Genomic DNA, 12646 nt, shown 5'->3' with positions numbered 1-12646 from the left:
ATGGTTGTTACTGCAGAGTCCAGCCTTCCTGATGCCTCCAGACAACTCACACCTTACAGTTGCATAGCAGAACTATACCCTTTAGCAGAAGGAGTTTGATATTCCTCAAGAGAAGGGGTTCCATAATATAAAGCAGCGTACGGAAGAGGGTTTACTCCTCCCCACACAGCATTAGCTATTCCTTCAGAACCGCCTCCACTACACCAAGACCAGAACAACTCCTAGTGGCTGATAAGAATATTTTGTTTGCCTCAAGGGCCCTCCTTAGCAACAGGTGGACAAGCTGACACAAGCAAAACATCTGCTGGTTTCCATTGGCAGATTTATCTGCACAGTCTAATTGATGGGTTTGAATGATTTTAGGAGATGTGACCACTCAAACCCGACCAGAAGCAGGCTGCCCAAAAGAATCAAATTTTGTGTTAACAATTCTATTCTAAGGGTAGAGAATTAATAATGTAGGAAAACATGAATTGAAATTTATTATCGTTAGCTGCAAGAAACCCTTTATCCTCAAATAATGGATTTAACCAGCTGTGCTGAAATAAATTTGTAATCTCCTATATCTGAGAAAGGTTTATAGAAGGCTAGGTTAAGTTTAGAAGGTTATACAGATATACAGAAGTTTTACTGTGAATGCAAAAGAGCATGTGTTTTTTTCCCCATCATGGCATGTCATCCTATTCGTTTGAGTTAATCTTTTCTTTGGAGGTGGGGAGGCAGGGAGGACAGGGACGGTGGACAACAGGGACAGGGAGAGCAAGTATTTGTATTATACCATATCTGTAGTCCTTTGCCCTACAGTTTTCATTGCTAGGCAATCTTTCAAGAACCTGAGGTACAAAGCTGAAAGAGATGCTCCTTAAAAACCACTTCATGTCATACACCATAGAAAACCTCCCCACACCTAGTGTGCAAATTAAAACAAATCACAAGCAGTGTCCTTCGACCTTACAGTCTATCCCACACCTTTCTTCACTTTTGAGATCAAAACATGTTGCCTATTTGATAATTATCCTATCATTTTAACATCCTGGATACAAATAGGATTTTTTTATCATGGCTATGAAGGTGCAAAAATTTTACGTGCATCCTTAAGCTGCCTAGCCCTCACAGTGGAGATCAGTTTGATGTTTTCCACCCTCACGGTATAGCTTCAGAGCTGTGACACAGAGGGGATGGTAAGACTTTTTTATTAGGATTGCAAAGCTGATAAAATGGCTAAACACCACAACAAACAACTGTAGATCTGAGAGCACAGAACTAAAAGTAGCTCTGCGTCTTATGAGGACACATGAACTACTCAGGCTTGCTTGCAAACTCCGCTATACCAAAGATATGTAACAAATGATCCATAATTGATCAGGATCTACTATTGGCCTGCCTGACTAGAAATGTTTTCAGTTGTCAGAGGTTTTCCCAATGGGAAAAGGGAGCATGAGTATAAATAGGTAAGATGGGGATGTCTTTAGAGAAAGGGATAAGATTCCACAGCTATATGTTTCCCTTGAATATTTGGAAAATGCACAGAAAGGCACAATTGCTAACAAAAGAAGAAAGCTATTGCCAACATAAATGAATAACAACACAGAATAAGCACGTACAAAACCCAATCTGAAAATTCCAGGCAACCCAAACTCAACCCAGCTGAGCGTGGCAAAGCACGCTCAGGAAATAGGATATAGGAACAAGGTTTTTGCATTTACATTAACTAAATCTGGGTACATGCTTAGCTCTGTCTTCAAAGAACATATTCTGGCTGCTGCAAAGGAAATTAAAGTTATGAATTTCTATGGTATTAAGAGCATCCACATACACAACCTGTGCTAATGTACCTCCATCCGACTTTCATCAAACTGCTAGTTCCATTTTGCAGAGCACAGAACGTGCCTGCTGTTTCACAGTGTGCTTATATGCAAATATCTCTTGTTCCCATACATCTCCCTTTTGTATCAGGGGAAAAAGGATTAAAGTTAAGAGATGTGGGTAGGAAAATAAAATAAAATAAAAAAAAAAAAAAACCAAAAAGAGAAAAATAGAAAAGAAAAATCCCAGGAGAAAATTATTTGATGCCAGAAAACCATGTCACAACATGGCACAAGTGTTTTAGTAGTAGTAGTAGCAGCATCACGACAAAGGCATTGCCATGGTTAGCATTAAACAAACTCATAATGAGAGGTTATGTTTTAAGAGGCTTACATTGAAAGCAGGAAAAAAAGGGGGGGGGGAAATGGGAAGGGAAATAGACATACAGCAAAGTGAATTGCTTAGAGCCACGCTGTGTGTCAATGGCTTTCCCAGCTCCCAGTTCTGAACTCTATAAAGCCACGCTGTTACCCCACTTCCAGCCAATCAGCCCTGAGAAGACGTCTGGAAACAAATACCTGTTGCCTTGAATTCAACTTATACGTGCAATGTCTCTTCAATAGGTACCTACTCTGTGCTTAGAACAAAATCGCAGGGCTTGTTTACAGCCTAGTTCCAATCCAGAAAGCATCGCTCGCAGTCACGCTTCCCCACACACGCTGCGCTGTAAAATACATGTTGTGTAACGTGCCCCCATATTGCAGGAGGCTTTTTTTCCCCCTATTGTCCCACCAACTAGAAGGCAGTGATCCTCATCTATATGAAATGAGACTATTTCTTTGTTTTTGAGTGACGGTAGAACAAAAGAAAGTAATTGGGCTGAAGCTCCTGCAATAGCAGACAGCATGGCTTTTGCACATCCCTCTGTATTTTATTTTGAAAATAACTACATACGGTTAAAACTTAAAAGCACAAAGCAATACATGAATTGGTAAAGCAGTAAAATTGTACTTGCACACCACCATGAGGCTTGAGGTTAAACTATTTATATAAACAGAAGAATTCTGCAGTTACACACACAGACCCCAAATAAGCTTTGAGTACGTTTTTTCTGCATTGAAAACAGATGAGAGATCCTTGATATGCTCTATAACGGATTTAAACTTCATCATGAAAGGCTGGGAGGAGGGTAGATGACTTGAAGCCATGCCAAAGTACCGCAAAGTATACAAGCTGGCATATCTAACTAAATCAATGAATTGAAAATGCTGAAGACTAAGACAGTGAGGAGAAAAAAAATTTTAAAAAAAGAAAATAGCCTGTGTAGAGGTCTGATTCAGAAACTCGTGCTCCAAAAAAGTAATAATAAACAAATGCTGTGCATGGGATTTCTCTACGTATCAAATTCAATCCGTTTTTCTCCAAATACATTTCTATGCAATACGTTTAGTAGGTAGGTTATTGAATTTAAAACGACTGGTACAGTCGGTCTGATACTTTAGACTTTATTACATTTTTAATACAGAGCTGACATTCCAACGTAGGATGACAGTTTCCTTGGAACTACTAAGAAAAGGAAAAATACAAACCAAAAAAGCAAATCAATATTTAAGCAGGCTGTCATAAAACGCAAACAGAACATTCCTTACCTGGGTGTTTGGGTAGCTGGGCATAGTCCCCATACACCTGCACAGAAACATTACATAATGAGACATACTGAGGCGAAACTTGCTAAGAGGAATGCAAATATATCTGAAGAGTGACCATATTCAGAACATTACCTGGAATTTGTACTGAAATAAAATCAGCAAAGAATAATGACAACAGAGCAGAGATAATAAATTCTCCATGGTCTATTTAAGGTTAAAAGTACAACTGAAATCAAATTCCTGTAAGATTTCAATCATAAGTATTACTTTGCTACTTTTTGTAATAAAAGGGACATCTTCCAGGCAGGTTCGAAAAGTCCGTTCCTTCAGTGACGGCAAAATATCCTTCCAGACCCTTTGAGTAGTATTTGCTTGCTTCACACTTTGAGCTCTTCATTTAACTATAAATAAATTACCGTGACTGGAGGAAAATTAAAAGAAGTGTGCATCAGATCCAAAAGTTGCACCATTCCATGGAAAGAAGTCCAATATTTCTGTGACAATCTGTGCCAAAAAGAAAAGATCTTGTTTTCAACTTTCTTCCTACGGTTGTCTTTTCCTTTCAATAACTTTCACGTTGTCAGAGATCTGAAGCCAGTTTTAGTTTTGCTAGCAAGAAAATGTACTTCCTTGTAGCACACACGGCGTACAGCTCTCACTACTTCCTCAGAAACTGAGCTGAAAAGAGCTGCTAACTCCTCGCCTGTCCAGCTCACGTTTGCACCTCCATCCCAGATCTTTTTGGGTGGAGAGCAAGTCTGAGTGATGTCATACTTTCTTCTCAAACTTTGTCCCATTCTGGTACTCTATTTATATCACGTTGCTGCTGTCTCTTTTCTGGGTCCTAACACCAGCCAGCTAGGAACAAGTGGAAACAAGTCAGTGTGCTTCAGCAAGCAGATAAAAGATCACTGCTCTTCGCAATCTGCGCGCTTAAAGAAGAATCAAAGCCACAACAAGTGTTCATAATTCAAATGCTTAAGAAAAATAAAACAGGTTTTGGACAGAAATTTTTGAAGGAAAACTAAGATCTATTTACTAAAATAACAGGTTGTATTTCTGTCTAAAGAAGCATGATCTTAATGTACAGTTTTAAATCACATGGCAGTCTGAGGGATTAATTTTACTACGTCTCTATCAAGGAGGGGAAACTGAGGCAATTAGTCATTCCACTGATTTGCTCAAAGTTGCACAACAAAACTAGTAAAAGCACTAGGAAAATACTTCTATAGCTGCCACTAATTTAGGTTTTTTATTAAAAATAATTACAGCTAAGTATTTTATAAGAGCCTCCCAATTACACTCTGAACTATATCACAAACATTAACCATCATTTGACATATAAAAGAAAAATAGCAGCTAGAACTAGTTGACATTCGTAATTTACTCTGCTCTTTTTATAGTAAAATCTTGTTTTCAGCTCCCTCCAAGTTTTTTTTTATTTGCAGTGAAATAAACTGAGAGTAATACTTTAAACAAAATTTGATAAGCTTGCCATCCCTGTCCACTTCTCCCGTGCATTTCCATATCAACCCCTTTATCCTCACACGAGCCATTTAAAGGTGATGTAGGCAAGATCAGAAACTAAAAACTTGAATCAGACCATGTTAATATCTCAGCAAAATTCAAATTATTTTATTTACCTTTTCTTTTCCTAAAAATTATGTCAATAGGTTAGATCTTACTTTCAGCCCCAGATGCTTACTCATGCTGCAAAACATTCTCTGCCCAAAATCAATGGACACATAAGAAACTAATCTATAGAAAAGTGATTATGTGCTCTTGTTTCCATGCATGCCACCACCCGTCTATGCCCTATGTTCTGACCTTTAGTTATCCTTCCCTCCCTGTCCACCCATTTTGTGACTCTTGGCTGTGTCTTTTCAGGTGCCTATATCAGCCGACGTTTGCCTGGTTCCTCTTCTTGGCTCTCCCTTCCAGTACACTTGTCTACTTCTTAATCACAGCTTCTGCACCAAACTCTTAGAGTCGATTTTAAGTCTTAGGACGAAACAGTTTTCCACTGACGCTTTTTATAGAGACGATACAGCGGAAGCCGAGCACCTTTGGTAGTAGCTATGGCCCTGATTTACCCAGCTGGCTCCCTAGATCCTTACCGAGCTTCCACAGCTCCGGGTGGTAACGAGCTCCCTGCAGACGACTGGTGAGTAGATGGGACTCCAAGGTCCAAGGACTGAAGAGATCAAAATTAATTTTGGAAACCTTAAGACATTCATGGTCCATGAATGCTTCGGTGTTACCAAAGTTTAACACTACCATTTTTCAAGTATTGAAATAAAATGTGTATTTTTTCTGCAACCCTGATTTAGGACCTACAACAAAATAATTTTGAAAATTTTCAATTTCAGTTCCTACAAAAATTTAGCTTCCCACTTCGTTATAACTGCTCTGACTCTTGCTTATTTCCCTCCAGGTTTTTTAAACTCTTTCCCTGGTTATTGTTAGCTACAAACTCCTCTATATCCTAAAGGAAGAGGAGGAATTCTGTGTGAACCCTAGGAATTCTGCATCACGTACTAACAAGTAGAGCCACCGTTTGAAGTAATAGAGAGCTGTAGCTAAAAATCCTGAGAAAGGCTAAAATATAAAAAGAGAAAAACAGGAATTTGAAATATTTGCCAAGAGGGGCCTGTCAAGGGAAAGAATATGCTTACCAAAACAATTGGGAGAATCCAAGCAAACATGCTAACTGCCAAAAATTTTTGTGGAAACAGCAAATTGCAAGCAGACATCGGAGATTATTTGCAGAAACAAATTCTGATTTTATTCCTGTGGTCCTCTGGAAACCTGATCTGGAAAGTCACACTGCTCCCACCACAGACCAGAGGCAGAACCACGCATCTTGCGTGCAAACCAGAGTAACTGATCCAACGCTCGGAGGGCAAACAATCACAGCGGATTGCTCTTGAAGAACCTGCAGATGAAATAACACTCATTTAAACTACTTGCATGTCAATAAAAGCACAAAGGTCTGCACATGCTGGGTAACTGGGCAGCCCGCGCTAAGCCTGCTGGAGAGGTTTCTCCCCAGTGCAGCTCTCCCACCCTGCTGCTCTGGGGCCCTGCTAAGGGAGGGAGGAAGAAGCAGGCTGTGACCCCTGTACTACAGTATGGGGCAGGGGTCCACGAAAGGTCTCTAGATTTTCTGTCCCGCTTATGCAGCGAGCAGGGAAAAGGCCAGGGAGGAGCTGCTCTGCAGCTCGGACATTTGCTGACAGGTAGAAAAATTCCCCGGACACAGAAAGGCTGATGATTTGTAGCAAGAATCAGAGGCTTGCAAACAGCACTGGGAAATTATTATGCCCCAGGTTTCTCCCCCCCACCCCCTTGTTTTTCTTTTTTCTTCCTTTTTGAGGTAAGAAGAGGGAGAGGTACACTTCTGAAGACAGTTTTAACAAAAAAAGATCTGTCGTCATGATATAAGTTGGTGATGCCGGTTGCAACACTGTCGCAGCAATGTGAGTGTGACCTATCGTGCGATAATTAAACTTAACTTTCAGTTTCAGCTTTCCCTGTTCACCTCGTGTTCACTCTGGCTGATTATGTTATGGAAACAGAAAATTAGCAAAGGCTGTAGCTGACATTTACGAGGAAATGAAAAATAACCTAAGTTAAAAATCTTTATTGCTAACTATGTAAATATAAGCAGATAAAATAATCCTTTTAAAATGTTTTACACTGCAGAAGACAAACAATCCGTAATACAGTTTTCTTCCTTTGTTTTCACTGGAATCATTAACTTCCCACAAGAAAGCTGGTGCCTAATTGGGATTGAAATGTTTTAACAAACATCTTAGGAGTATTTTAAGACTAAAGCTACCAGCTAGATTTTGTAAAACAACTCCAATACCAGAGTCTCTACTAATACACCAGTAAATATTCTGGATTAAAATTACTCCCTGGTCAAACTATTTCTCTGCCAGTAATAGAAATTATTTACAAGGTGGTTACAGCTGATGTATCACCACCCATCTGCTTACATTTGTAATTTTAGTGCTAACTTCCCTGGTTTGTCTGGACATCCAAGGTAAATAGTTGTAGAACTAATTTTATTTAACTTCACTTACCCAAAAGGAAACCCACAGTTTTGTAAACTAATCGAGCTGTCCTTGGCTACGGGGAACATCCAGAGCAGCTCCACCAGCTCCCTCGGAACTACTCAGATGTACCTAGGTACAATGTGATCAGATTTGCACTCCTGCAAGGAACCAGAACAAGACCTTGTGCAAAACTTACCACCTTCTCAATACACACCTTAGTGCCGGCACAGTTATTTTTGTAATGAGTATAAAACTATTTATTCCCAGAACTCCAAAGCAGAAGCAGTTTTGCAGATAAAGAGGTCACCTCTAACAGAGTTTATTACCTTTTCTTTATACAGCCTTAATCCAAAGTAGACTTGTGAGCCCATACCATATACGAGTTTCAGGGTTTTTTTATTTGATCATCACTTCTGTGATGAAAAAGTAATTCCTAAACCGGTGAAGTTGGCCTTGTGCAGGACTGTAGCAATGGGAAGGTCTTGCACTAGCTCTCAGACCAAGTTTGGTTTATTCACTGCCAAAGCAGCACATTGTTGCTGCATTTGAAGCAGGTATTTGAATTCAATCTAATTTGAATTTCATGTATATAAAACTCTGGCAGTGCTTGTGCTCAATAGGAAGGTCAAACACTTTGCCAACAAAGTCCTCTGCCTTTAGGTACTGTGCAAGGATGAAATACAATGAGGAACAGGGTGAAGAAGCTGCCCCTGCTGATAACTGCACTGCCAACATTTGACAGAGAAGCAATCTGAGTCGTTCACATGCTCCTTCTTTGACTTGTGCATCCCTGTCCCACAGCCTCTGTCTGGATTCTGCAGTCACCTTCCTAAACCGGGGACAGTACCCTCAGCTGCTCCTCAGCCTTTTTCCCCCATTCTAAGGTTTAACTGGCTGCAATCAAAGCCACTTTACCATAGTTCGAACATAAACACCCAATCTATAAATCTCACTCAAAGACAGAAGATTGTTGCTTAAATTGCCAACTGTTGCTTAAAAAAAAGCAACAATTGATTATTTTAAATAGAATCATCATTGTATTCATCGTGTTGATGTATTGGATGGGGCTGAGTCAGAAAAGGCCAAGTCCTGCTTTCTTAAGTTTTCCAGCACCGAAATCCTCTCTTTTCCTCATGGGATGGGGTGCACATACAGCTTTGGTAACATACGGTACGAGATTCAACAAGCCCCAGTGCCGGGTCCTGCCCTTGGGTCACACCAACCCCAGGCAGCGCCCCAGGCCTGGGGCAGAGGGGCTGGGAAGTGCCCGGCGGAGAAGGCCCTGGGGGGGCTGGCTGACAGCCGGCTGGGCATGAGCCAGCAGTGCCCGGGTGGCCAAGGAGGCCACCAGCCCCCGGGCTTGTGTCAGCACTGGGGTGGCCAGCAGGAGCCAGGCAGGGATGGGGCCCCTGTGCTCGGCCCTGGGGAGGCCCCACCTCGAATGCTGGGCTCGGGTTTGGGCCCCTCGGGACAAGCAGGGCCTTGAGGGGCTGGAGCGTGTCCAGAGAAGGGCAGCGGGGCTGGGGCAGGGTCTGGAGCACAGGTGTGCTGGGGGGCGGCTGAGGGGGCTGGGGGGGTTTAGCCTGGAGAAGAGGGGGCTGAGGGGAGCCCTTCTCGCTCTCTGCAGCTGCCTGAGAGGGGCTGGAGTGAGGGGCGGGATGGTCTCTTCTCCTTAGTAACAAGCGATAGGATGAGAAGAAATGGCCTCAAGCTGTACCAGGGGAAGTTTAGGTTGGATATCAGAAAAAACTTCACCGAAAGGATTGTCAAACATTGGAACAGGCTGCCAAGGGAGGTAGGGGAGTCTCCATCCCTGGAGGCATTTAAAAGAAGGGCAGATGTGGTGCTTGAGGCTATAGTTTAGTGGTGGGCTTGGCAGTGATAGGTTAGCGGTTGGACTCGATGATCTTAAGGGTCTTTTCCAACCTTAATGATTCTATGATTCTATAGCACTTCTCTTGTGTGCTGGAAGAATTACGTGGTGTCTGTTCTCAGGCATTTAAACAACTACACACCTCTTTTCATTGTTATCCCTTACATAATGCACATCATACTTAGCTACCAGTGACAATCTAGTCTATGATAAGTTTAAATAAAACTGAAAAACGTGCACAGCCTCATGTGCTTTCATAACTCAAGACTCTGCAATTCTAAGAAAAACCAAAATATACAACAACTAAGGGTATTTTTCATTCTTATTTTGAAAACTGTTTGTTAATGTTTATTCTTGCAGATGTGTCATCTCATGTTGCTTTACTAAGCTCTCCACAGACAGCGTTTGCTACAGTCCCTGTAGCATTCTTTTAAATGGTAAACATCCACTGAACTGTGGATGCCTATGAGTGAGCACAGTTTGAAGTACATTGTACCCATTTTCTGAGATCATTTAAAAAAAACCCAAAACCAACCCACATTTACGTATTTGGTCCCTTTTCTTTTGGTACTTTCCCAACCAAATAGCTAGCAAGTTTAACAGAAGTGGTTTTTTTTTTTCAGTTTGCAAGTTTTCTCTAGGACTGCAAAAATTGGCCAGCAGGATTAGTTCCTTCTTTATACATTGAAACCTTGAAATAATTGTGTGAAAGTGCATTTTTATTACAAAAAAGAGAGGGTTGTATAGTTGACATTAAGGATATGTTTTCATAATAACAAAAGTATGGCTGTATCCCTTATAGAAGCAGAAACACAAATATTGTGGGTGGTGCAGGCCAGCAAACAGGATCTATTATGTCCAAGGATCCAATCAGTTTTGGTTGCTACACTATGCCAAAGCTTGCTACAGCTTCGCTTCTATTGCCCTTTCTGCAATACTCAATATATCATTGAGTTAAAATCTCAAATACTTATTTTTGTATTTAGAACTAATACAAAATTCAAATTCATTTCCTATCTACCTTTTTAAGGCATCTATTAGAATCACATTGCGTTGGGGTTTTTTGTTGCTCTGTGGGGTTTTTAAAAACAGAAATTAACTTACAGGCCTGAAGGTCCCTAGAAAGACCCATCGTTTCTAAGGTTCATACACTGCCTAGATCAATGACAGTCTCTTCTCGGTCTCAGACTTAGGTACACAACTGTCAGAATAATAAACATGAATGATGCGCATTCTGTATTTACACACAAATAACTACAGAAATGCAGGTTAAGAAACAGATGGCTAAGCAGCCTGTTCTTAACAAAAAAAAAATTTAAAATTCAATGTGCTTGGTGGGGGGTCGCCAGCAGAACAGGAATCGAGAGTAACAAGCCAGGAAGTATAGAGGGATTTGGTCATGTGGAAAGAACATGTGAAAATAATCAAATCTGGTTTTCACACTCATTGCAGAGGAGTAAGAGGTAGCAAGGCTTGGGATTAGTGTAAAACTTTGCAGGGCTGAAGGACGGAAAGGGCTCTGCAATCTCCATTATTGGATGCCTTGAAGGACAGGCTGGACAAACACTCGTCAGAGATACTATGAAAAAAGTCAGACTTACCTCACAGCATGAGGATGAACTAAATTAATTCTTCTGGTCCATTCCAATTGTACTTTGCCATGATCCTGTGATTCCTGAGATCACTGATGTATTTGTATATCCTCCTGTTTCATTTTTGCCTTATAGTCAAACAGTATTACCTTTGGCTAGTATCAACACTAAGCTGTTTCAGTGCAAATCCTGAAATACAATAAATTTGAGTTTCCAAGACATAGCAAAAATATCCAAATAAAAATCCTTGGGGCATTATAAAGAACAATTTTAATAAAAAGAAAGAATAAAAGCAAGACTTTTTAGAGCTTATGGGAGAGGATTATGCATATTTTGTACAGACTATACAAACTAGTGCTGCCTTTGAAAGAATGCATGGTATGGGAGGGACAGGGAAGTTTTACTAGCATGAGAAACAGTTAAAAATACCTACAGATTTTATTAGCATCTGATTACTATGATTAACAGTAGGATGATTCTTGATAGAGTGCAGCTTCTCGAAGCTGTGACCTTCAGTAGCACAAACATAATGCTGAAGGAGCAGCTATCAGATGTGGTGCAACAAACTACTTCATGAGCTCTTACCTGGGCCCCCGGCTCTGGTAGGGATCCACTCGCACAAAGATAGCTGCTGCTGAGCAGCTCAAGTGCTTCGCAGGTCAAGGAACCACAGAAGCTATGAAAAAAGTTTCACATGTGCACAACACCATCCAACAAAAGACAATCAAAGGGTGGCAGTGGCCATTGCATGACTCCGGTCCCTAGGACGCATCAAGTAGAAATGGTATTTTGGCAAAATTAGTCAGAAAGTAGACGACACTCATGAAAATATTGCATGAAATTTTCTTTGAGTTGATTAGACTGAGAAGGACAAACTGAACAGTTCAGACTGAAGGAAAAACAGACGAAAAGGAATCCTGGAGGTAATTCAACAAAGCTAATGCTATCACGAAAAAATATTTTTCTAATTAAGAAAATGAGAAGTTGCTGGTCAATGCCAGAAAACAAAACACAGCTTTTTGGCAATAAAACTAAGGCCTAATCAGATAAAAATACTTTTATCATGCGATGTATGTAATGTTAAGCTGATTTAATTTATATATTCTTTCTGAAAGGAAGGGCTGGTCGAGGATGTGGGAGTTGGGGGTAGCCTTGGCTGCAGTGACCATGAGAAGGTGGAGTTCAGGAACCTGTGTGGTAGAAGCAGGGAGATAAGTAGGATTACAACCCTGGTCTTCAAGAGAGCCAACTCTGGCCTCTTCAAAGACCTGCTTGGAGGAATCCCGTGGGCTAGAACTCTAGAAGGTAGGGGGGTCCAAGAGAGCTGTCAGTATTCAAAGACCACTTCCTCCAAGCTGAAGATCGGTGCACCTCAAGCAAAGGAGCCAGGAGACCTTCATGGATGACTAAAGAGCTCCCAGAGCGGCCCTGTGCCCCCTGCTCTGGGGGTGCCTGCTCAAGCAGGGGGTTGGACGGGATGAGCTCCAGAGGGCCCTTCCAGCCCCCTCCAGTCTGCCATTCAAATACCAAGTAAGCAGGTGAATAACACCATATAAGTAGTTACACATTTTAAGTTTCCTTTGGATGAGGTCCCACTTCCTGATTAATAGTTATTAGATTACTCTTTTTATTGTCTATTTACTGTATCATCCTGCTCATTAGTCT

The 12646-nt window shown here is 41.1% G+C and overlaps 1 protein-coding gene across 4 annotated transcripts in view; it reads right to left on the bottom strand.

Annotated features, from left to right (window-relative positions):
- ADGRD1 (adhesion G protein-coupled receptor D1) overlaps nt 1-6497 on the bottom strand; it is a 158017-nt gene extending 151520 nt beyond the window's left edge. The window contains exons 1-3 of one of the 4 annotated variants that reach the window (XM_064466444.1): nt 6131-6497; nt 3588-3959; nt 3456-3492 (exon numbers count right to left, since the gene is read on the bottom strand). In XM_064466444.1, the coding sequence (XP_064322514.1) occupies nt 3456-3492; nt 3588-3656 (106 nt within the window). In that variant the 5' untranslated portion in view covers nt 3657-3959; nt 6131-6497. Of the gene's footprint in view, nt 1-3455; nt 3493-3587; nt 4222-6130 lie in introns of those variants that run through there. The other 3 variants (XM_064466445.1, XM_064466443.1, XM_064466446.1) reach the window with 3 other exon arrangements.
- Nucleotides 6498-12646: the final 6149 nt, after the last annotated feature.

The sequence above is a fragment of the Phalacrocorax carbo genome, chromosome 15, assembly GCF_963921805.1.
Source record: "Phalacrocorax carbo chromosome 15, bPhaCar2.1, whole genome shotgun sequence".
In the NCBI taxonomy this organism is placed as follows: domain Eukaryota; kingdom Metazoa; phylum Chordata; class Aves; order Suliformes; family Phalacrocoracidae; genus Phalacrocorax; species Phalacrocorax carbo.
This window is presented reverse-complemented; position numbering and strand designations above follow the sequence as displayed.